Here is a 27477-nt window from a genome sequence, read left to right on the forward strand (position 1 = left end):
CTGCTTTTTTTTTTTTTTTTTTTTGGCGCCATATGAATGAAAAGACTGAATTTCAGCCTCTAATTCCTAACATCACTATTTTTAAAAGCCCAAAGCAACTGCCAGGTGAAAAGGAATGACATGGCCCTCAGCCTCTCAGTAGCTGGTGCTCTATCATTCACAGGAATCCTAACAACAAAGACACAGTTTCAGAACAAAACTACTTAGAAATATTTCACAATAGAAACACTATTTTGAACCTACAAATGTATCAGTGGAGAACAGGATTATTTCAAATAAGACTGCTAGGACAAAAGTAACTTTTTTTTTCTTTTTCTTGATTTTTAATGAATGGAGTAATAATCCAAAAGCAGCCAGCCCTGAAGTGCACTAAAGTTTCTTTCTAAGGAAACAATTTGGATAAGAATGTATCACCTTAGCAACAACACATTTCAGAATTGCCTGTGATTGACAATGGTATAATATTCTAATAAAACCAGCTAGTTTTTTCATTGCTCCAATATGCTGATTGAAGGGTGGGGCAGAGGGAAATGATTTCTGAGAGATCAATCAATTAATATGAAATCTCAGACTTGAACTGACTCATGATTAGCATATTTTCACTAGATATTTTACACACACACACACACACACACACACACACACTCTCTCTCTCTCTCTCTCTCCCTCTCTCCTCACTATGCCCAAACCTTCATTCAAAAAGAAAGTATTTGAACATGAAGGAAAAGTTAAGGAGAATACCAGAGCTGCACAAAATCATCTACTTGGAAGAATCAGACTGAATCACCCCTATCTCACCTGACTTTCCTCATCACTGACTCCCCACTAGGAAGGAGGAAAATCAATTTCATTATCAGGCAACGTTTTCAATCACAGCCCTTTAAACTATGCAAAATCAGAATTAAATTTTCCCAAGTATTTTACAACTGGTCCACCTCAATACCTATGTGATGATTTTGAAGTTTTATTTGAGAAAAGGTAAAGGAAATATGCCCAACTTGGAAAAATGTGTCAAATATGAAACAGTGACATTCTACATGGTGTTCAATGCCATATGTAAAGATTTCCCAAAGTTTAATGGTTACACCCTAATGTGAAATTAGAAAGATTTCCTGAAATTATCCATTGTCTCAGATCTACGGAATTAAGAAATACAACCATTAATTCTTCTGGATCTTTTAAAACCCATGGATTCAACTAGGAATAACTAAATAATAATCTAAAAAGAAATTGGAAATTTCTTTCTCTTAAGACTTGATTTGTTGGCTATAAGCTAATTATTCTGCTTCCCATGCTGCATCAGAATAGAAGTATATTAATTAAAATGATTACAAAGAAAAAAGCAGTCAAGTATTTTGCATACCAAAGGGCCCTAAAGGATTTCACAGCTTTATGTAAATGCAGAGGAGTATAAAAAGAGCAACTTAAAAAATTATTCATACTACTTTCGTTTATAGTACTGAAATGACTAATTACTTGCCAAGTTCTATTTATAGAGAACTCTCTTCAAGAAGCTCAAATATTTTATAGATTTCTCTAATTGACTGTTGTCATTTTACAGATGTTAAAGTTATTTGTAAAATTAGAATTCCCAAGGAAAAAAAAAGAGGGAAAGAGAAGTGAACTAGAATAGCTGAGTAAAGGGTACAGCTTAGAAGATAATTCAGTTTTGTTCTGTCTCCTAGGCCAAATTCTTCATTGTTTTAAAGTATATTTTAGGTCAGTAGAAAGTAATCCATAATGCTCAATCCTAGGCATTTTCAACAACTAATTTTAAAGACAGCTTATGTGGTCCTATAGCTTAGTGAAAACCCAATATTGCAAAAAATAACAACTGTCTGTCACCTTTCACATCAATCACAGGAATGAAAGAAATTTTGAGTGATCATTTATTCTATTGCTTCTTTTTATTCATTTATCTAATATGTATCAAGTACCTACTAGGTGCCAGACAATGTGCTAGGCACCAGAGAATCAATGATCAGCAAAACAAGCATGACTCTATATCACATTGGGCTTCTGATTATAACCTCATCAACCTAGTGTAAATTAAAATGTCCTCTCCTAATTGGTAAATTGACATCATGCTTGGTAAAGTGGAGGGTCAGTGAAAAAGAGGAAGACCCTCAATGAGATGGATTGACACAGTGGCTGCAAAAATGGGCTCAAGCGTAACAATGATCATGAGGATGGAGCAGGACCAGGCAGTGTTTCCTTCTGTTGTACACAGGGTCACTATGAGTAGGAACCGATTTGATGGCACCTAACAACAACAACTCCTAATTGTATATATGTCTAAAGGAAATGCCATACTTTTCATAAGTAATTCATCCTAATGTCAACAGTCTTCACTAGACAGAAAATCTTCTACATCTGACATGTCTTTCATTCCATAATTCCACATAATTCTTCTTGCTGGACATTCCATGGACATGAAAACCATGAGGTCAATATGCAAAGATGATTCATAGGACTCTGATCACAATCCACTGCCACTGAGTCGATTCTGACTCATAGCGACCCTATAGGACAAAGTAGAACTGCCCCATAGGGTTTCCAAGACTGTAATCTTTAAGGAAGCAGACTGCCACATCTTTCTCCCTTGGAGTGGCTGGTGGGTTTGAATTGCTGACCTTTCCGGTTAGCAGCCAAGTGTTTAACCATTGTGCCACCAGGGCTCCTACTCATAGGACTCTAGAGTACTTTTAGTCGTTTATAGTATTGTCATAGATTGAACTGTGTCCCCCCAAAAATGTGTGTAGCAAATTGGCTAGGTCACGATTCCCCATATTGTATGATTGTATTATCTGATGTGATTTCCTTATGTGTTGTAAACTCTAGCACTATGATGAGATTATATGTGATCTCTTTCTGTGCTGTAAATTCTATCACTGTGATGAGGTTATACTGATGAGGTTGACAAGATTAGATAGAGTCTTAATGCAGTCTCTTTTGAGAAATGAAAGAGAGAAGCGAGCAGAGACACATGGGAACCTCATACCACCAAGAAAGCAGTGCCGGGAGCAGAGCGTGTCCTTTGGACCTGAGGTTCCTTCGCTGAGATGCTCCCAGACCAAAGGAAGACTGATGAATCACAAGGACCTTCCTCCAGAGCCGACAGAGAGAAAGTGTTCCCCTGGAGCTGACACCCTGAATTTGGACTTGTAGCCTACTGGACTGTGAGAGAATGAACTTCTTTTTTGTTAAAACCATCCACTTGTGGTATTTCTGTTAGAGCAGCACTAGATGACTAAGACAAGTATATATGATTTAATATATGTATTAAAACAGAATATATAGAAGTATGCATATAAAACAGAATGAATAGTTTAGACTGTAAGAAGTTGAGTTAATCTTTATGGTCTATCAGCATGGGTGACCCCATAGGAGAGTAGTCTGTGTTGTAAAAAGTTACATCATTATATCACCGGTATCTAGCACAGTGCCTGACACATAAATGCATAATAAATACTTTCAGATAAATGATTCTTGCTTCTACCTTTCCTCTTCTGCATCTTATGCTCACTGTGTTAATTCAATTCAGGTCCTCCTTATCTCTTGCCAGCATGCCCCAATTTGAGGGATTGTTTTTTTTTCCTGGCTTCTCAGCATCTATACTCAACCTCTGCAATTCATCCTTCACATTGCTGATAGTAAAGTGAACTTTCTAAAAGACAAATCGGATCCTGCCAAATGTGGCATGGCTAGTCAAAGTTCTTCAGTAGCTTCAAACTGGATATCACAGCTACAAGAGTCAAACCTTGAAGAGTTAAACCCTGAAGAGAAGTAAGTCTGACATTATATGACTTGAGTCATTTGCCATTTTGGGAGTCAAACACATAGCAGAAAATATTGGCTAACACATAGGTATGTATACTATAGGGTCACTATGAGCTGGAATCGCTCAACAGCCAATGGGTTTGGTTTTTTTGGTTTTATAGGTATGTATATTTTAGCTCATTTATTTTCCATTAGTATTGCAATGTATTTACACATGCAATAATTGTTTACTAACAAACTCTCTAGTCACATAGCAAAAACACCTTAATCACAACCTAGGAAATGTAAAATTAGTTTACTAAATGTACAAAGAACTAAAAATTAGATAACTTCTATCTTTTATTAAAGAAAATAATTAAAACTGCAGACCTATAAAACAAGTCCAGAAAATCACGCTTAAGAATAATATTGTTGGTAAGTGAAGCCTTTCTGCCAATGAACATTTCATCCATTACATAATATGCCGTAAAACATCAAATGTAACTGTTTGTACATACAAGCATATATTTCCCACCACTTCTTGGCAATAGTTTATTATTTTCTACAACAACCTACTTATCTCAGTAACTGGCTTCCTTAGGCTGGTCTGGATCTAATATTCTCTGTTATCGATATAAGAAAATCTTCTGTTTCCTTTAGCATCTTTCATCTGAATAAAATTTGTGGGTACACACACACACAGATACACACATCCTTGCAACATCTGTAACAGATTTACAAATTTACAAATCTTATTAACTTAAGCTTGGCTTCAATTAAATTATGGAAATGAAATGTTTAATGAAGTTCCGTTAATAGTGTTATTAAATGGTAACTACATTTTTCCAGGTTACAAAATGAACTTTAAATTATTATTTATTACAGACTGCATGTTACCAGTACAATTAGCACATAAAGAAATTGGGTTTGCCACATATAATGAAATCACAAAGCCTGAGGTTTCTATTCAATTGCATTAAAAACCAGGAAGTTGTTTTCTTATTTTCCAAATCAATTGAACAGCTTCAGCAGATGGAGGGTCAGAGAGTTCTATATCAAAGTTCATCACAGGATTGTTAAATTAAATCGAAAAACGTGTTGGACCTTAATATGGATGTGTGTGTTAAGGGATCCCCTTGGAGCTTTATATTTAGTAGGGAAGGGAAGGAGGGAGGGAGGGAGAGAGAGAGAATGGAAGAAGAGGAAAGAAAGAAAAGACAGACATTTAAATGCCGTCTTGGCTAAACAGGTGAGAAAAACTCTACTTTTTGTCAGACCTGAGAAGTATATTTCCTATTATTAAGCATAAGTCTAATGGCAATTAAAAGTTCATCTGAGATGGTCCCTTTCTCTGATGTGCCCTTTTGAAAAATGTATAGCAATAGTTTTGTTCTGGTTTCTACATGTGTCTTTTTTCCTCAGTGTCATTATGATAATAATATATATTTAGCAACAAGCTGGTGAATGCTACGAGAAGACAGAGAGCCACAGAGCTATTGGCACCAACTAGCTCCTTGTGCCTCATGTCAGCCCCTGCCATGTGACTACTTCACTGCTGTGAAGCAGTGAACCTGACCTCATCATCCTACACCATGACTCCTAGCTCTTGCTGTGAGATAACTGTGATTCAGAACAGGATAAAATCAATTGGAACAGAACTGCCCAGATTAAAAAAAAAAAAAAAGAGAGGAACTGTCTCAGTCAACAACATAGACTCTGACCTTGATACTATACTGTTTGATCTCACTTGTGATAACCAGTAATCATATATAAAATTATTAATATTTCAACCAGAATTAGCCTAGACTACCCAACATGTGTGTTGTGTGTTTTGGCAGGGATGGGGGGGTGGGGGCGAGGAGGCAGATACTACTGATGACTTATGTAATCCTTATCTCTCAAGATTATGAAGATGATCAAAATAAAAGCAGCAGGTAGTTTTAGAAAAAGGGAAATTAGGTGCATCCCTGCAAGTGTGGTTCAAAACCTGTGGACATACAAAACATGATTCAGATTCTGCAAGCTTGAATATTTTTAGAACTCTCCATTTGCTATTTGCTCTCAAAAGACACCAGATTCTTAATTTATAATTGAGCTGTTTTTACACATAAGTTATTTATACACAATTCCAAATATAATCACAAAAAATAAAACAGGTTTATATAAATTTTTCCACAAGCCTTGCTTTTGCATGTAATGTACACATAGCTATTGCGACAAACCACTAATCCAGAGTTCCCTGCATAAGAGGAGATTATAACAATTCATCAGCTTTGGTTTCTCCAAGAATTAACATTCCAGAGGCACTACAACTCATTTTGGTTGGCATCTTCATTTACTTTAACCTGATTTAAAGAATCAGGAAAGAAACAGACAATGGAACGTGATGGAAGGATTCAGAGGTTTATGGCTTGATTTTTTCCAAATGAAGGCATTCCACACTTCTTGCTTATAATACTGGTGGAAAACTTGAAGGTTAATTTGAACATACACTTACTGCTGCCTTAGCCTCATCAGTGTACATTAGTCAGTATATGTTAGAAATGGTTCCCCTATAGCATGTGAATGCATATTCATGTATACAATAGGAAACATTATATCCATACACATGCACACATACATATGCATATATATGTCTATATATATATAAGTGTGAGTGTGTTCATACATACGTGTGTGTATACTACACATTCTCATCTCTTTGTTTATTCGTTTGCCAATCCATTCACTATTTTTTGAGTAAAAAGACTAGAATTAAACTCTCTTATATTTGGTTTCCTCATCTAATTAGATGAGACGAGACAGCATATCTAAAAGCCCTACATAGCATATAGTCCATATGAGGTACTCAGAGGAACCCTGGTGGTGCAATGGTTAAAGCATTCGGCTGCTAACCGAAAGGTAGGTAGTTTGGACCCACCAGCTGCTCTGCAGGAGAAAGATGTGGCAGTCTACTTCTGTAAAGATTTACAGCCTTGGAAACCCTATGGAGTGGTTCTACTTTGTCCAATAGGGTTGCTATGAGTAGAATCGACTTGATGGTAATGAGTTTGGTTTGGGTTTTAGTAAGTACTGAGAAGATCTTAGCACCATTTCATAACCCCTACTACCACCTTCCCTTTTATTTGTCTCATTTTATGCTTACAATTGTCTCTGAAGACACATTTATGGCACAAAGCCTAATTGATAGAAATTGAAACAGTGACATTGAATTTAAGTGATAAAATTGAGAACTGAATCTGTTCCAAATTTCTACCATGGTGATTTCCTCATGTAATTCATTCAAAAATCAATTACTCCTTGCATAATGTGAGATCTTATCAACTGAAATATATTTCTATAATGTTTATTTGCTTAGCCTAATATATATACATACATATTTACTTTTCTCCTTGGTATTACTGGGGTTCTTTAATGCATTGTGTTGATCAGGGCTCACTGTGTGAATATTTCAATGCATTGTTTGAAATATCTAATCAAACCATTACAATGTTGTTAAGGAGTCACCAGCTGTAACATTACTAATGAATATTAATGTTCTTTTATATTTGGCTGGCAGTGAAATAATAGCAGTTGTCATGTAGCATAAACAGTTTTAACTAGGGTACTCTGGAAAGTCATTTACAATCTGAAATGCCCTCTAGATTACACTCTGTGGTCAACACACAGCCACGAAGTCGGCTGTGATCAATATAGCGCAATACCACTGGGATAAGGTCATAATAAAATGGGAATTTAAAACAACTCATTTCTCCCTTCTGTTGCTTCCATTTTTATACAAGTTAGTTTAAATGCCTTCTGATTTGCTCAGTTGTGGTAAAGAGATCTATATGAACAAATTTTAATGCTTTTCAATCATATTGAATGAAAAGAACAGAACTGGAGGGGAATGAAGAAAGCTAGAATAATGGCAGTATGTAAGTACTGATGTAGTTTTCTACCATTTGAGACAGATCTATTATAAGAAAAAATTACACCTGCTGGCCAGATCCACATGAGTGACCAGGTCATATAGATGTGGGAAAATATTTAAGGCTTTAAAAAATGTTACTCTCACAAGACAAAATGTGACTGCTTTAGGAAATCATTCAAAGCAATCTGCTGATTTTACATGCCCATGCCATCAAAATTTACGCAACACTACACAAATCCTTGAATAGTTTGTCATTAATGCATGGCCTAGTCACAGCTCTGTCCAAGGTTCTTTCCAGCTCAAGTAACTGAAATTATTTTTTAAAATCCCAATCAAACCAAATCTGTTGCCTTTGAGTCGAATCCAACTCATAGTGACTCTTATAGGACAGAGTAGAACTGCCCCATAGGGTTTCCAAGGAGCGGCTGGCAGATCTGAACTGCCGAACTTTTGGTTAGCAGCCAAGCTCTTAATCACTGTACCACCAGGGCTCCATTTTTTAAAATATCATTATGAAATTCTCTAGTTACTAAGGCAGACCATTTGAATATTATTGTACATGGTGAAGTACAATATAACAATAAATAGGTATACTCTGTGGCAATTACCCCTCTTGTGATAAATTTATACTAATAATATCAATTGCTAACTTTTTTGAACATTTACCACTTGCCAGGTCCTGTTTAAATGTTTTCCATATAATATCTCACATAATTCTCACTACTGCTCTAAGGAATAGCTATTATCATCATCTCCATTTTACAGATGGGCAAACACAAGCAAACAACAAAGCTAGAATTTAAATCTAGGCTGTCAACCTTCATAGTGCATGCATTTAACCATTAAACTGCCATCTCTCAATAGTATATTAACCACTCCTTCTTTTAGACATAAAAGTATTTACATTAAAAAAGTATGTTTTTTATACACCAGTGTTCATTGCAGCACTATTCACAATAACCAAAAGGTGGAAACAACCCAAAAGTCCATCAGGAGATGAATCAATAAACAAAATGTGGTGTGAACATACAAGGGAATATTACTCAGCCATAAAAAGAAATGAAGTCCTGATACACGCCACAACACTGATGAACATTGAAAGCATCATGCTGAGTGAAGTAAGTCAATCTCAAAAGACAAGTATGATCTCACTAATATGAAATACCTAGAATAGGCAAATGTATAGAGATCAGAGTTTAATAGTGGTTACCAGGTGCGGGAGGGAGGGGGAAAGGGCAAGTCATTGCTTAGGAAACATTGAGTTTCTGTTTATGGTGATGGAAAATTTGGCAACGGATATTGGTGATGGTTGTACAACCTGATTAATGTAATTGCTGTCACTGAATTGTTCAAGTGAAAAATCTTGAATTGTCAAATGTTGTGTTATCTGTATTTTACAAGAATATAAAAAGAATTGCATGCTTTTAACTATTAACCTTTTTACTTCCTAAAACAGAAAGAAGTGGTCATAATTGGCAAAGCAGGACAGGTTGCAGTCTATAAACATGAAAACTCTCAAAAGCATTAATAATCAGGGAAAACACCTTGGATGGTATAATTGAAGAAGCTGTATCCTTCCTCCTCCAAGGTGCTCTGTCTAGCCTACTATTAGTCTGGCTACCCCTGTAGTCTTCCCAATGAGGAGGGTGGGGTAGATCTGTATGAGTCAGCAGTTTAATCTCAACCAGGTCACTTATGACCTGTGGAGGGATGAGTCCTTAACAATGTTAGTATAAAAGTTGAGTCAGTGTCCCAGGGAGTGATAAAAAATCCTGACCTACAACTGAAGGCTAACTATTTCTAAATAATAAGAAATGTATACTCATGATACAAAGCAAGGCAACCAAAGATGAAAGAATTCTACAGAAAGCTAAGACATTGTTCAGGTAGAGAATGTAAGTATAGAAGCAAGAATGACTAAATATCTGTTTTCTCTGTTGTTGTTGTTAGTTGCTGCGGAGTCAATTCTAACTCATGGCGACCTCATGTGTGCCTAGTAGAACTGCTCTATAGGGTTTTCCAGGCTATGGTCTTTTGGAAGGAGATTGCCAGACCTATCTTCAGAGTCCCTAGGTGGGTTCAAATCATGACCTTTCAGCTAACAGTCCAATGCATAACCATTTGCACCACCCAGCGACTCCTTCGGTTTTCTCTAGTAAGGTCATTTAGCCAAACGTATCCATTTTGTGAACGGAAGATCTGAAAAGTACCCTTCACCTTATTCTGAATTTTCTCCATATGCTGGGAGCATCAAGAGGTCTGTGCCAGTTAATCAGACTTTTTACACATTTACAATCCAGAGAGCAAAATAAGAGTTGAGTAACTAAAAAAATTTCTATGACTTGTGGTCATGGGCCCAGATACTGGAATAATTAGAGGAACCACTTCCTCATGGGGCGAAGGGAGGAGGCTCTGCTTTATAAGACGGCAGTCATTATCCAAAGTATTAAGCTTTGCTAAAGAAAGTATCTGTAATCTCTCTCTCTCTCTGTATATGCATGTATTTAATTATTTATTTTTGGTAATCAAACAACAATAGATGCACCTCATAGTATTTTCCCTAAACATGGACTGAAGAATATCAGTTCTAAGTTCTAAATTGTTTTCTTAAAATTACAAAGCATTTTAAAATGACTGTTTTGCTATTGTTTAACCACCATTTTATAATCACCAAGGTTAAAATTTACAAAAATCTAAAGCTTTCTTTTAAGTGCTCTACAAACATTCCTTTCTTTCTTCGTAATATTTTTATCCACGTGTGAAACAGAAAAGGTTTAAGGACTAGAGAACTGAGTTCCTAGATGGAACTGGTAAACCAAGTCCATACGTATTGTTTTCATAAGAGTCACACAGGTAAAGCACCAAAATCTGATGATTCAAAGTCTGGTGGAGGATTTGGAACATACATGGGCCAATGTTCTATTACAGATAAGAACATTCCAACTTGGAAAGGTTAAGGAACTCACCTGGGCCCTTTCAGCTAGATAGCAATAGGACTGAAAACAAAAACAAAAAACAAACCCCACTGCCACTGAGTCAATTCTGACTCATAGGGACGCTACAGGACGGAATAGAAATGCCTCATAAGGTTTCCAAGGAGCAGCTGGTGGATTCAAACTGCCAACCCTTTGGTTAGCAGCCGAGCTCTTAACCAGTGTGCCACCAGGGCTCCGATAATTAGCAAACCTGCCATTGTGCTGTTAGTTCAAGAAGAAGCAGCTCTCCGGAGCACATTCCACAACCAAACTCTAGTCTTGCACAAAATATGAAACAACATTCTTCAGGGAAGCCTTCTATAAAGTGCTGTCACCTAAGTTATCTCACTGAACTCTCACAGATGTGTGGGATACAGGGCAGGTATTCTTTTTTTCCCCTTGATTTTACATCTAAAGAAAAGGGACAGAAAAAAGAAAAATAGCAGGGTTCTCTGGAAGCCGACTTAGTGGAAGAGAGTGCGGTGGCAGAGTGAAGATGAAATGAGAGTGCTCCAGAAAAGGGTCTGGCACACTCCAGATGCCCAATAATTCTCACTTGCTTTCCTCCTCTAGAAGATGATACAGTAGAAACTACATGGTGATTTGCTAGAAGTTAAAGACTTTAGAAACTGAGATTGAAAAAAAAAAAAAAAAACAAAAAACATGAATTCCAGCTGAAATGTGGGGCTCCCTTACTCTAAAAATATAATTCTCTCTCAGAGGGGAATTTTTATCTATTGGATTTCAAACGTAGTCCTCTTTGAAATACAGAAATATGTATACAATCTTAAGGTTGATTTATGAATCATCTAGCAGGAGCTGACAATTAGCAAATCTGGCATTGTACTGGTTAGTTCAAGAAGAAGAAGGTCTTGGATTCACAACTCAACACTAGCCTCTAGTCTCGACTAATCATTTCAAAATGCATAATACAACATCTGCTCTTAATTAATAACATGGCAGGACACTTTATAGTTCATGTGCATGATTTTATTTGATGCTCAGAATAATACTGGGACTTAGATATTGTTATTATCCTCATTTTACAGACCACGGAATTGAAGTTCAGAGAGCTTACGTGGCTTAATCAATGTCACACAGCCATTAAACTGCTGAAGCTGAACCTGACTTCAGTTCTTCTAACTGCAAATATTGTACATTTTCTGAGTCCAAGGGGATTAGTACAAAAGAGTGTAGGTATATAAACAGGGATGCACTCTCTCTTTGGCAAACAGTTCAAGATAAATGTGCATAATGGCAGGAAAAAAAAAATATTTTCATATATAACCTGGATGAGTTAAACATAACAATTCTGTTCTTTTCAGAGCTTGCCCTTGGCAAAACCAAGCACAAGATCTTAATGCTTGAAAAACTCTGAAGTATCTATGAGAAACACTAGGGATAGGATTGTTGTGTTTGCCCCAGAAACTTGCCCCAGGTACCTCAGAATATGGCTGCTCAGCTCCATTCTAATGAATCTGGAATGAACTCAGGTGTTGGAATAGACTCATTTGTTCCTAGTATGAACTCATTCAATTTCTACTCAATAGCTTAAAAGTAAAGTCAAGCATTTAAATAGTCTTGTTTATGTCTGTTTGTTTTAAGAGTCATGGAACACTGAGAATCTGAGAAAGTCTGTGACTCTTTTCTTATAAAAGTACATATTAATCACCAAATGCTGCATGAAATCTCAAAGTATTCATAAACATTTCAAGCCTATCCTTAGATATCTCCTCAATCAGTATAAGTACTCTTGCTGGAGTAAAAAAAAAAAAAAATCCATATTTGGTCAAGATACAGTAACTTTTTATAGATCCTTGAGTATAACCAACACTCACAAAGGTAAAGAAACAGACATTGGGTGAATCAGATTCCACATAAAGAGTCATCTCTACTGTCACCTTAGGTAAAGAAAGGGCATTTTGTCAAAGAGCTAATGGCAGGTCAGTTCTAGAGGAATGTAAAACTCTTCTGTCAAATAAAAAATACAGTGTATGCTATCGTAAAAGTTTCACTGAATTGGGAAATGGACGTGGAGCCAGTGCAAACATGGCTGGCATCAACAGGAATAAACAGGGCAGAGATTGATGACACAGGTGAAGAGAGCTTGGACGTCAGCATAAGACTTCTGGCAATCAAGACATATGCCAGCTATGGTGGGAGAGGTTCCCAGGAACCCATCTGGCAGGTTGTGTAATAGTACCAAGAAGAGAAGAATCCAACAGATGCCTACAGAAATCTCACTCTCTCTGAACTTCTAAATTGTTATCCACGTTCAGTCTGAGCACTTTTAACTATTATCAGATACAGAGATATCAAATTAGAATTTAGCTGATGGTTTCCTTCACCCAACAAACAACCTATTTGTAAGAAGGAAAATTAATTCCAGTCTATTAGGCTACTTGATTCTGTTAAAATCCTCTGGCTATAAGCAACAGAAATTTAAGCAAACTTAAGCTAAATTTCCTTATAAGCAAAAATAAAAGGGATTTGTTGAAAAAATATTGCATGTTTCAGAATCATAGGGAGACTGAACCAGGTGGTCATATAAAGATAGGAACCAGGAAAGTTTTGAGTACTAAGTAACATAAAACAATGGGCAATTGTTTTAAAGAATGATGCAGCTCCAATTGTTTTCTTTGTGTCTCACTGATCAAGATTCATACTTAGAAAATCTGAGTAGCCTAGCTTGGGTCACATGTCCACCCTTTGACTGGGGGTGGTGACACCTTGAATGACAGCTTAAATATAAGTACCACATGGAGTGAAACACTCTCAAAAGGAGAAGAACTACATCAGAAAAAGAGGAAAGTGGATGCTTGGTGGGCAGAACAACAAATCAAATGCAGAAATTTCCCCCAGGAGATAGGGCCGGGCTCACTTGAAAGACACTCAGGTCCTGTGTAATACTGCCAACTCCAATAAAAAAGTCCATGCAATATGTAAAGAGCTCTAAGCAAGCCTGGATATTAGGGGAATCTGGTACTAAAACCTAGTTTCCTGTACCTGACTCTAATGTTTTGGTACCTATACCATATTTATTGTATAACTCAAGGCTTTCTACACTAAATCAAAGTGATTCACAAATAAAAAATATGATTAGAAGAACACATATGCAAAAACAGTTGTTGTAGGAGATTTTAAAACAGTAGCATTAAGCAGTAAGTTAGTAGTTCCGCGGCACTATTTATTGGAAGCATTGTTGAACTGCCAACATCAAACAGAAACCGCATTCAGGATGGACAGCCAGAAATATTGACCTTCATTCAAATCCTACGTGTTATTAGGAATGCAAATCTGTATAATTTCTGACATGAAGTCAAGAAAAATTTAATCCTGGGGAAAAAACTCGAATATACATAGTCAGTAAGTGGCAATGGATCGCTATGAGTCCAATTGACTCGAAGGCAATGGGCAGGGGTAAGTAGCAATGGAGCGCGGGTGGCGCAGTAGCTGAGCACTCAGCTGCTAACCAAAAGGTCAGCGGTTTGAACCCACCAGCCTCTCCTCGGGAGAAAGATGTAGTAGTCTGCTTCCTTAAGATTACAGCCTTGAAAACCCTAGGGGGCAGTTCAGAATCGACTCAACCACAGCTGGTTTGGTTTTGGTATGCAGCAATAGCATAATAACAAAACCTGCCAAGAAAAATAAAAGCAATAACTGCAAATCTGATGGAAGTTGCTAAATGAAGGATCATTAGCACAATATTTAAGGATTATAATTTGAAGGAAAAGGAGCTGTTCTATGTGTCCAAAAGGATGTGTACTATAAAAAAAATAAATAAATAATAGGAGAACAATTATCAATTTGTATTAATAAGCTTACTTTCCTGCTGCCTGTGTTCACACTTAAATTGAGCATTGGAGAATGTGGACAAGTGAATTTGGTCTCTATGTTTAAGTGAGATAATTAGGTAAAATTGCATGGTATGAAATTTTCTCTTAAAAGGTAATTCCATGAGATAATTTAAAACTCAACTATAATACACAAAATATCTTTCTCTTCTCAGAGTACCTCTCATCCAAATCTTTCTTATGCTTACTTTCTATCTTATGTTGGATTATTATACTGGAAGATTTGAGAGTGCCTCTCAGTTAATTCTAATAAATCCGAAGGTAATGCAAAGCACTGGCTATCCTCACAGTCCCCTTCTATACTCATGGTTCCTTTCTTTATTCATATGCTTTGTACAGGCTGACCCCACCACCCTGGCTACAGATGGCCGGACAAGGGGTAGAGTACTAGACTAAGAGCTGTCTATATATAGTTAGTTTATAACACAGCCTGGTTTCAACAGGAGTTGCCAAGCCAATCATACCTTCCTGGAGTTTGAACGTGAGACAGAATCAATAGATGGCAAAGCAGCACAGAACTGTACATGAACTAACATACACACACAACCACACACACATACATACATACACATCCACCTAACAGTAGATATCACGATGTAATAAATGCAAAGCAAAACAAAGATTAATAGGATGAAGCTGAACCAGTAAAACAGTGAGGGATGAAGGCCTGCTGTTGAGGGAGGCAGTGAAAGAAATGGGTTGGTAGAGCACAAATGTATTCTTTAAGACATTCCATTAGCCTTTGATTAAGTGATCATGGCTACAATTCTAAACAATACTTATAGAGTCCAGTCAAATGGAAGACAAGACCATTTCCTGCCTTACTAATTTCCCTATGTAATATCCTTACTGAAGTGCTTTTGTAATGTTTAAAGAAATTATACTACAAATAAAATTCTGCAACTAGCACATGGGATATGTCTTGGGGGAGGGTAAGTGAGGGTAAACTAGCTACGCTGAACTATAAGGCAAGCATATAGAAATAAGAATAACAAATACAAATCATTGAAAAGCTCATGCAGCCTTGAGCATTTGATGAATTCTATTTAAAGTGCAAAGTATAAGACCAAAGAGGTTTACTCATCCATGTTTTTAATATCTTGAGGTCAAATAAAGAGGATGCCAATTGTACTCAATATACAGGACGTGTCTTTGCCAGAACTTTGACAGATAGTGAAGTTCATCCTCTGTATCAAAGGAAAATGAAATTTGAAATGCATTATTCTTGAGAAAAAAAAGGAAGTTTAGGCTCCAGGGCATACTGAATGCAGTAAACAGTTTCCATAATATATGTTCAACTGTATAATTGATCATTTTATGATGTACATATTTATATGCATAATGGTAAAATAACAAGAAACAAAAAATCTCTTAATGATAGTGGGAAGTATTATAGCAATGAAACGTGCAGGCAGTTCAGAAATCCTGTGTCTCTACTACATATAACTCTGTGTCCAAGTTTTCATCTCTCTATTTTCTATCATTTGAAAATAGAAGTTATCTTTTCTAATGCTGTCAGTCCTGAGAGGATAAAGTGCCACAGGCAGAGTCTTTGTCCTGTGCTAATAAGTTAAAATTTAATAGCTGCTTCAACATTAAATTGACATTAATTATTGACATTAATATAATTGATATCACTAAGGTTGTACATGTGAAAAATGTTAAATTGGCAAATGTGATATATATATTTCATATATATTAAAACAATAAAAACATCTATTTTAAAAATATTATATTTTAATATATTTAAAATACTTAATATTTAAAATTATTATATTAAAAATATGTATACTAAAACAATAAAAAATATCTAATGAGTGTTTATTTGGGGACAGGAACTATACTAAGAATTTAGTGCTTGTCATTCTGTTCAATCCTTACAGCATAGTATGAAGTGTTAGTGTCTCCATTTTACAGACGAGGAAACTGAGGGACAAAAATGTCAAGCAACTTTTCCCTGTTCTAATAGCTGGCAGTTGCACAGCAAGAATTCAAATCCAGGCTGGAGTGTGTGACTCCAAAGTGAAGGTTCTAACCATATTTCAGGGACAGCCTGTACCACTTTCAAGGACATAGCCTATGAAGGTGCAGTCTGGATACAGTATAAAACTCCAATGAAGCTTAAGTCCAGTGCTTTCCAAATTACATGCCCTAGAGCCCAGTTTCATCAGCCTGGACGAAGTGGTACCTTTTTCTTTACACAAAGATTCATTGGGTTGATCTGCCCAGAAATGACACCTTGTTCTCATTCATTCACCCTGGGAAGGAGCTCTGGTGGCACAGTACTTAAGTGCTTGGCTGCTAACCAAAAGATTAGCGGTTCTAATCCACAAGCCACTCAGCAGGAGAAAGATGTGGCAGTACACTCCCATAAAGATTTACAACCTTGGAAACCCTATGAGGCAGTTCTACTCTTGTCCGATAAGATCACTATGAATAGGAATCGACTCAGTGGCAACAGGTTTTTTTGGCTGGAGAAGGCTTTATGATGGCTGGCAGCTGTCTAGTCGCCTCTATTTGACTGGTGGCCTAGAGCTGCTGAACACTGCACTGACCCCTCGCTGTGTAAGAACAGCCACATTGGTTTTATAATGTATCCTATCGGAAGAAAATAGAGCAATGAATTTGAAATAATTCTTTTTTTCCCCCTGTATTTTTCTAAGGCTAAGTCAAAGTAACAAAATAGTTAAAACAATTTTCAACTCTGAAAAAAGCATGAACTGCCATACGTTCCAACAAAGCTGCCTCAAAGTTGGTTGCTCATGTCTAAGAATCTGGAATATAGATGCCTTGTAATATTGGGTTAGATCTCTAGAGGCTTATTTCAAATTAACTGGAGAGCATCCATAGTCTCAACCAGGGAGCCATTCATTTAACCATTTATTGAACAACTGATGACATGTTTTCTAATAGAATTTAAAGTCTCCTGTGTAAGACAGATAGGGCTCATATGATAAATGATTGCCATGGTGATAGGCAGGGTCAAGATTCTAATTTTGAATTTTGTGGCTTTGAGAGATGCTTCTTAAATCTTGCCAGGGCAGCCTGGTTCATGGTAGATAAACTTACCCAGATGCAGTAGCAGGAACGTTCTTCCTTTATCTTCCAATTTTATTTTTTCCCTAGAATCAAAAATTATATACAGTCTATATGAAAATAGGGAGTTATTATTTTAGGTATTTAATACCTGGAGGAATTTTTTACTCTTCCTGCCTATTGCCTTAGGAGGTAAATTCATTCTTTATCTTTGAAACACTAGTTGTTGTCTGATCAAAGTGGCTCTTAACCACTATGCCACCAGGGCTCCAGTACTTCATTATAGTACATGCTAAATGTATTAGTAACTGTAGTAAATCTAACAGCTGTTGTACAAGGATGACAAATCTGGAACCACTGGAAGAAAAACTTCCTGTCTGTTTTTATTCCAGAATCAAAGAAACAATAAAATTGTTTACACCATGAAGACAATCCTCTTTGCTATAAACGTAACTTTGTTCAATTGAATCAGAAATTGTAATCAGAATTGCGACTCAAGGCCAGAGGAAATACCCTGATATAATTCTGTCTAGATGCTGGAGACAGCATCCTAACCAATTGTTTCATCTTGTCCAGAGACGAAACTGACCAGTTGTACAGGAAGGACACATATTTTTTATTATTCTCATAAGAAAAGATTCTAGTGACCATCTCGAAAACACAGCCAAAAGGTAGTAGGAGGGGTAGTGATGATCAAAACCAAAAAAAAAAAAAAAAACCTAAATTCATTGCGTCGGTTCCGACTCATGGTGACCCTATAGGACAGAGCAAAACCGCCCCATAGGGTTTTCAAGGAGCAGCTGGTGGATCTGAACTGCCAACCTTTTGATTAGCAGCTGAACTCTTAACCACTGCACCACCAGGGCCCTAGTGATGATCTGTGAGCCTAGTGAGCCCATATTCAGTAGAACAACAGTAAATGGTTATTAGAAATTTTCTTTATCATCTCAAAACGAGTAACCAGCTACCGAGTATTTTTCAAATCTTTACTTACTACATCTCTCCAGTTCATGCGGTATTACTCTCACCTGAATTACTCTTAAGTATCATCTAATTTTATTCCCCATCCTCCTTCCCATTTCCCTGACCCCATCATACCTGCACTAATTTATTATTCACAATGCTTTCCAAAGAGCTCTTTCGATAAAAATCAAATCCCGCAAACATAATTCCCCTGTTTAAAATCCACTGGCTTTAAGAGAAAAAGAACTGAAATCTGTAGGCAAGACATAATCTATCACAGTGGCTTTTATACTTTAGTTTTATACTTTAGTGTGCATCAGAAGCACCTGGAGTGCTAGTTAAAACAGTTTCTATACCAGTAGGTTTGGGTTACGGCCTGAGAATCTGCATTTCTAACATTTCCAGGCAATGCTGATGCTGCTAGTTGGGGGCCACATTTTGAGAACCAGTGACCTAGTAGCTTCATGCCTACCCACTGTGCCCCATTGCTGAACAAGCATTCTTCAAATTCTCAACTGCTATAGGTTCCCAAAATTCATCACGTTCTTTCCAGTCTCTTAAGTTTCTGCACATGCTAATTCCTCTACCCAGCATGCCTATCCCCTCTGTCTGCAAAGTTAATCACCCTCCTCTTGTGTGATATTCTCTGATAGTATGGACTTCCTTCTCTCCCACTGTGCCTTTATCACACTGTGCTGTGATGGCTGTGTTATTTACACTCTGTGGTGAGCTCCTTGAAGGATAGCTGTCTCTTATTTTTGTATACTCAGTGCCTAGCAAAATGCCTGGCACACGGGACAGAGGCATTCAAATGTATTTTCCGTGGATGCTGCTAACTGTATCAGGTACAATGACTCTACCACCTTGATTACTTGTCCATGACAGTATTTTTAATTCTAGTTCCCCTTAGTGATTAGGGGGAGCATCCTAAAACAAAAGGTTGTCCGAGATGGAAACAAGAAGCTAAAGAGACTGCTTCCCCCTCCTCAACATATTAGAGAGAAAACCCAAAGAAGATGAGTGAGTAGAGGCAGACTTCAGCCAGAAGCCCTGTGACAACCAGAGAAAAGGTGAACACAGGGAGCCAGTCTATGTCTAAGCTATAGAAAGGCCTGTGTGAGACTCCTAGACAAATACTTCTATTCTCTAGTTTATCTAGATGATATGTGTATATGTTTAAATTTTTAACGCTACATAGCTTCCATGTAAACACACTCTGCTTGGTATTGGATAGAAGATTCAAAGATTAGAACCCTTGTTAGGTACATTAAAGCATGATTATATTTCCAACTCAAAGTGAAGGTCTGCACAAACAGAATCTAGTGGTAAATACAGATGTAAAAGTCTACTGCATAGCTGGTTTATAGTGCTGCCATCAGCCAAATAAAATACTTCCATTCCAATTATATTCAGAAAGAAAATCTAATTCCTGAAATGTAATGAATTTTTCACACTTCCAATGCTAAGAACTTTTTTATTAAAATGTCTCTGTACTGTTATATTGATTTAGCTCGTAACCAAAAGCTCTTAAAGGGCAGCAGAGTTAGGGATTAAACCTTGTAGTCCACTTAAAAACTTACAATGACCAAAACACACCTAGAGAATTGTCATGTTAAAATGTTATATGATAAGCTCAACCTCAATATATGAAAGAAGGATCACCATTATAAGAATCAATTTTTAGAAAACCATTCATACTGCTTTGAATATTTCATACACTTAGGTTAGGCTGGGACCACAGGTCACCAAGTCAACCACAGCTGATTCGGCATTTATCGTAACTGTTAGTTATGAAGAATTCATAAATTGTGGGAATCTTCCCGATGACTCCATTGATTCCACTGTAGTCTTATTTTAATTCTAGAGCCATGTACTATTAACACCTGGTGAAAACAGGCACCCAGTACAATGAAGCTGAATTAAAAAGAAAGAAGTCTGTCAATCTTTGCTGTTGTTAACTGCCATTCAGTTGGCTCCAAGTCATGATAACCTTAGGTATAACAGAACAAAACACTGCCCTGGTATGTTTGAGCTCACTGTTGAGGCCACCTTGTCAGTCTATCTCATGGAGAGTTTCCCTTACTGACCCTCCACTTTACCAAGCGTGATGTTCTTTCTAGCAATTGGTCTTTCCTGATGACATGTCCAGGGAAAACAAGTTGAAGTCTCACCATCCTTGTTTCTAAGGAGTATTCTGGCTGTACTTCTTCCAACATTGATTTATCAATCTTTAGAACTATATTAACATGGTAGAAAGGTTCATCTGTTTCCGATTCATTATTTTTCTCTTCATAAATTATTTTGCAATAAGTCACAAGCTCCATTGTCCAGGAATTTTTTTGCTTAGCTTTTCTCCATTGATGAGATAAAGTCGTTAAGATTCTCTTAACATTTGTTTGAACCACTTTCAGTAATGTCTGGTTTTTCTTCCATGATATTGTAGTTATGGTTATGCACTACCTATTCTTACTGAAGAGGTACCTCTTATTGACGTCAGAGGTCGTCTCTCTTGATCTTTGTAACCACCTCCCCCACATACACTGCAACAGTATATGCTTAATTCATGTTATATGCTTAATACATGCATTACAAACTCGTAAGTTCACAAAATTTTAAGACAGATAAAGGTTCTTTAGAACCTCATTCAGTGATTTTCATAAGAAGAACATACCCCAAAAATAGTATCTAAGACTCATTTTCATTTTTAGGCATGACGAAACTGGTGATTTCAAATGCTGTCATGTCTTCTCTATCTAGCTGGTTTATATATAGTGTTCTTTATGGAGAAGAACTCTTATCCTGCTGTTTAGTCACAAAGAATCATACCTGGAATGGAGTTAGCTATTTAGGTTAGTCTTACCCAAATAAGAATCAACAGATTTCTAATTTTGAAATGTTTTCAGTCTTAAATACCCCCGCGCTTACTTGACATCTCTGATTGCATATCTCTCAGATATCTTAACCCATCAAAACTAAACTCTAGGTATCATTCCCCTTCCAAAATCTGCTTCTATTCCTCCAGTGTTCCCAGTAAATGGAAATTTCATCTACCCAGTCATTAATTTCACAAGTCTTGGAGACATCCTTGGAAGTTCATTTTCCCTCATTGTATATAACCATTATTATTAACTATTTGAATTCTACTCCCTAAATATATGCTGAACCTTCCAACTTCTCTGTCTGTCTACCGCTATTCTAGTCAAAATCATCTCTTGTCTGGGCTACTTTAGGAGCTTTTTGACTGGTTAACTATTTCTAACTTTGCTTACTCTTAATGCCTTCCATCTCTTCTCCACATACCAGCCAGGGCATCTTTTTTAAAAATAAAAATGTCACCCATACTTAAAATACTCCATTGGTTTCTTATTATACTTAGGAGGTAATCTTTATCAGGAATTACATAGCCCTACATGGCTTTATCTCCCTTTTCAGACTCTACCCACACAAGCTATCTTGCTGTTCCTCCAATGTTTAAAGTTTCTTTCTGTTTTCAACTCATCATCCACCTGTCCAATTATTACTATCATTCAGGTCTCAGATGAAATATCACTTCTCCAGAGAATCACTCTCACATTCACTCCCTTCATCTGATACAAGCTCTCCATGTTGTATGTTCCTGAAAGACCCTTAACATTTCATTCTACTTGCTTTTGTCATTTGATTTGATTTTCCAGCGGCCTTTAAAAGCCTCAGTGCCTAGTAAATTGGCTAGAGTGGGTACTAAACTAAATGTTTATTGAATTAATTTAAAAAACTATTTTTTTAGTGAAATCAGTAGCACATTGATGGACAGCAGTCCTGTATTAATTATTTACTAATGCATAACTAGCTAGCTCAAAACTTAGTGAATTAAAAAAATATACATTTATTATGTCACAGTTCCTATGAGTCAGGCTTATCTGGGTCCTCTGCCTCAAGGTCTTTCATTAAGCTGTAATTAAGGTGTCAGTCAAGGCTGTAGTCATTTCTAAGTACAATTGGAAAGGAAAGGCTACGCTTCCTAGCTTGCTCTAGGAAGAGTGAGCTACGAAGTGCATTCTTTGTGGTTGTTAGCAGAATTCACTTCCTCACTGGTTATTGGACTGAGGGCCTAAGTTGCATTCTATTCATTAGAAGCAAGTCACTATGCCCAGTCCACACTCAAGAGGAGGGGATTACACAAGCATTTAGGGAGTCAGAGTTCACTGGGAGCCATATCAGAAGCTGCCTATGACAACTTCCTATTAATTTTTCACATCTAGTCGCTGACTCCTATTAATTTCTACTTTAAAGCAATGTTTATTTTATTTGACTCTGGGGCTCACATTTATAAAGTACAATTCCATTTCTCAAGAAGCTTATATATTAGTAAATTTAAAATACCACCCCAAATAACTCCCAAAATCAAAATCTCCTGGTAAATTTTATTTGTCTTAACAGAAAGATGTCAGATTGAAATTTGTATTTTTTAAACGTATTCTCATTTAAAAGACTGCAGGGCAAAGGGTTTAGAATATTTAAGCTTTAGGAGTTCAAATTTTAAACATTCTTTGTGTGTGGGTGTGTGTGACTTGAACAGGTGTTATTGGATTGGCAATATTTATAATGTTTATGTACTCCTTAACTTGAGATTCTTTTTCCTCTTTCAATCTAATAAATCAAGATAGCGATGTATGTACTCCCTGTATCTAGAAAATGCTCTTTAACACCCTCTTAAGATCTAATGCTGCCCTTTAACAAATGTGGAAAAGAGAGTAAAAAGTCTTGTGGTGATCAGAATATTAATTGGAATTTGCAGACAGACCAGCCCTTGAAGGACAATATTCTACAGGAAAAAAAATAACCACCTCACTGCAGAATTTAGAGCATAACAAAGTAGTGATCACTGGTGAATTGAGTTAAAGTCTTTACGAAATTTAAAAAAAAAAAAAAAAACTCTTGTTAGATAAGCACAAAATTAAGCTTCAAGTCAATGTCCTAAAACTTGTTGATGAAATCTAAGAATTTGACTAAAAGCACAAGAATGAAAAGAAATTAATACACTTAGTAAGCTCAGTGTTTCCTTAATCAGCACTGACTTGAAAAGTAAAGCTTAGGTAGTCCTTAAAGGAAAGATTCAAGCACTTTTATCCAAAAAGATATTTTAGTTTTGAGATTACTCAAAAAACCTGGAGGGCCACTCAAATGTAGTCATTCAAAAGCCAAAAACTTCACCCTCCAAGCCTCCTGCTAGCACAGTGGTTATGCGTTCCGCTGCTAACCAAAAAGTAAGCAGTTCGAATCCACCAGGTACTCCTTGGAAACCCTATGAGGTACTTATACTCTGTTCTATAGAGTCGCTATGAGTTGAATCAACTCGACAGCAATGAATTTTACTTTGGGGTTCCAAATCTCTAGCAAAGCTCAGTGTATTTAAATGACTTACTGAAGAATTAAAGGACGAAAGAAGGCAATTTGGAGCGGGTTCTCAAGAAATTGGAGAAATGGGCTGATCACAAGAGTAACTACTGTGATGAAAAGAGACACTTTGTTTCATGAGAACTGTTGCCTCCAGGAAACCTGGTTGGGGGAGCCTCTATCTTGGCATTATTAACAAGTGTTAACAGCCACTAACAACACAAGTTGTCACTGTTAGCAAGCTGCTACACTACAGCACATTTTAAGATGTAAGGTGACACTAATGGTGTCTATTCTTTTCTTTCAGAAATAATAAAAGTGTGAACACAGTTCAAGCCAATGCTGAAAGGAATAAAAATACCCCATTCCACCTTTGTTTCCAAAGAAGCCTTTGCCAGCTCACATAAACTAGAAAAAAATAAAACAGCAAAAGCAAACAATATAATTTAACATGTTCTCATATTTATTTAGTGACAATATAAAATTTTACTAGAGCCTCATAGGTAGATGCTTAGGAATCTTGCCTCACTTGAACATCATCTTTAATCATATTTTATTATACTGGGGGATTTGTATGTGGGCTGTCATTCTTTGTAATATAATTTTCTTCTTGTTTATTTAAGAATCCATTCACCGAATGACGCTTGTGAAACTAAGCTTCGAAGCAATCTAATTACTTCCAAGATCTGGTACACAGGCGCTTACTGCAAATGAGTTCTGTCTAACCATCTTCTAGGGGAGATTTGTTATTCAAAACAAGAGAATCGTCAAGGCAGGAATCTTGAAAATCACCAATCCCATGAAGAACTCCAAGTGGTTCCTTTCTAATATTTGGAATCCCAAAGGAAATGTTGGCAGTGTGTATCAATGTAACTATGGTCAACCAAGAAAGTAAAGAGGATAACCAGGACAATATTTTCCCTTTATTTAAACGAACAATCAAAACCAACAACAAATGGCAACTAACACCTACTAACAGGGCTAAAAAGGTAACTCAGCGTTAAGGAGGAGAATTTCACCACAAACCCGGAGTGAAATGCAGGTATTAGATTTTCCATTTGTCTAAGGAAAATTTTAGACCTATTTCTTAATAATACGGAACAACATTAAAGCCCAATTTTTTTTTAATAATCAATGCTTGTGATTTTCCATCTACCTGCTTAGGACTATTGGTACATAATGCCACTTTGCTGATCATTACTAATTATCTCTATCTTGAAAGGAAAGAGGATATATCCAGACAGAAGCTGAGGAGTTTATGAATAACAGGAAAACAACAAAAGAGCTTTGAGTATAGAAAAATAGAGAGAAATAAGAGTCAAATTCAGAGACTACAAATGACAAAGAACAAGGTACAGGCACGCCAATTCCAATTCGAAAAGTATACATCTGAACTAACTTTACAGTATAATAGCTGTCATGAAAGGAGAAGCAATCGCCTGAGGGTCTAGGATCTTTCCAAGGACCTCAGCCTCTGGAACATGGCTCTTTCTATGGTTTTCAAACTGTGCTGAGTTCCTCAATGGTTCTGCAAATAATGAAGATTCCAACTTCCTGCAGAATTATATCATGCTTTTATAGCAGTAGTTGTGATGATAGCAACAACTATAACAGTGTTTACTGAATGTTCAGTATGTGAGGTCTCTACACTAAGCCTGTTACAGACATTGCCTTGTTTAATCTTTGCCACAGTTCCTTCCCATTTTATAGGTAAGAGAACTGAGGCCAGAAACACTGAATTATTTGTCCAAGGGTTCACAGCTGGTAACCTGCAGAAGATCTGAACCCCACCATGTACCCTAAATCTTATGCTCTGAATTACTCTAGTCTTTAGTTTTGGCACAGGTCAATTTTTATATCCTCCACAAAGCCTGTCCATATCAGTCCAGAGGGTTTACTATATCCCCTCAAAACTCCTCTAAGTCTCTTGTTTGCCAAGAATTCTGTGGAATCTTTTTCTCTGTATCCTGTCTCTCCCACTAGATTATAAATACCTTAAGTGTCGGATTATGCCCTTTCCTGGTGTTGCTCTCCAGGGTGTTTGGCAGTGGTTCAAAGAATTTAGTATGAATCTAAGAAATTCTTTGTGAATGACAGTAGAGGTCTGAAGTTGGATATTCATCTATCAACTGCCAGAAATAACACTGGAGATAATCAAATTGAATGTTTCACTGAAAACCATCAATCAGAAAGTTTGCACACCCAGATGTGTGGCCTTGGGAAAGTTACTTAGTTTCTGAAGCTCAGTTACATTGTTGACCCTAAGGTGCAGAATTATTTGCCTAACCTAAGCCCTAGTGGCACAGTGGTTAAAGGGCTGACTGCTAACCGAAAGGTTGGTGATTTGAAGCTACCAGCCACTTTATGGAAGAAGGAGTGGCAGCCTGCTTCCATAAAGATTACAGCCTTCAAAAGCCTATTGGGACAGTTCTACTCTGTCCTATAGGGTCACTATGAATTGGAATCAACTGGACGGCGATGGGTTCAGTTTGGTTTTTTTAAGTTAAAGGTTAGAGATACATAGCCAAGTGACCAGTACAGAGTAGACAGTAAAAAGTTACCATTACTTAGACACTCAGAGTAATGTTGGATTCAGCTATAACGTGACGCTCAGATGTATTACCTGATCTGTAATATAATATGCCAGAGAAGTACCTAATCCAGTACCTGTACCTAGAAAAGCCTGCTCTTAAATGCTTCATACACTGGAGCATTCCATGAGATTTTGCCCTGGAAATAAATAAATAAATAAAATTTAAAAAGGATTCAATTTGGAAAAATGTTTGAACAATACTGTTTGGTCCCTCTCAGAAAGCTACAGAAAACAGTGCTTTCAAATCAATAAAAAATTTCTCTACTAGATATGGGAGGAATTTTGAGGGTACCAAGTGTGTATTATGGGGCAGCAGACTACTTCTCTTTCAGAGAAAACAAGTAGTAAAAAACACTTAGCTTTAGTGGACTCTGTTCACCTACCTGCGCCCAGAACATTTCTTGATTTGTGTCTTTTCCCCCTGGCTTTCTGAGAAATCAATATTCACTTTCTAGGATTCTCCTGTCATATCCGCAGTGAAAACTGAATTCCCTGGCGCCTTTTCAGATATTTGTTGGCTCACCTCCTTCCCTTTATCTTTCATCACTCCAGGTCTCAGGTCTCTATGTGACTCAATTTCAAGGAACTCCCCATTTCTTTCTGAAGGACTATGATAGATGGATGTCTTTTCATTTCCTAATTATCAGAAGCAGAGAGATATACCGTCCCTCTAGGAAGTCTGGACCCTCACTATAAATTAAACCCATGGCCACCTAGACAGACTACAAAGCAACTTTCCTACTCTTGGCCAATGGTTTGGATTGAGCCTATCAGTGAGAGATAGTTCATATATCAAGTCATTATCAACTCAGTAGGTCTCTTAAAAATGCCCATCCATATTTGTTTTCACCTAATTGAAACTACACTCAAACCCATGAAAAAGAATGAAAAAAGAAGAAGAAATTCAACCAAATTTTTTTTTTCCTTGTTCTGTTTTTCTACCAACATCCTAGCCATCAAATTCAATAAATCTTAAAGTGATTCTTGGTAACAAGGCCCAGCAGCCCA

General features: G+C 36.8%; 1 protein-coding gene across 1 annotated transcript in view; it reads right to left on the reverse strand.

The window, feature by feature from the left end:
- LOC111822172 (cGMP-dependent protein kinase 1-like) overlaps window positions 1–27477 on the reverse strand; it is a 464706-nt gene that overhangs the window by 20033 nt on the left and 417196 nt on the right. Inside the window, exon 4 of the mRNA XM_023739559.1 lies at window positions 17571–17623. Within this exon, the coding sequence (XP_023595327.1) occupies window positions 17613–17623 (11 nt within the window). The 3' untranslated portion in view covers window positions 17571–17612. The remainder of the gene's footprint in view (window positions 1–17570; window positions 17624–27477) is intronic.

The sequence above is a fragment of the Trichechus manatus genome, unplaced genomic scaffold, assembly GCF_000243295.1.
Source record: "Trichechus manatus latirostris isolate Lorelei unplaced genomic scaffold, TriManLat1.0 scaffold00007, whole genome shotgun sequence".
In the NCBI taxonomy this organism is placed as follows: Eukaryota; Metazoa; Chordata; class Mammalia; order Sirenia; family Trichechidae; genus Trichechus; species Trichechus manatus.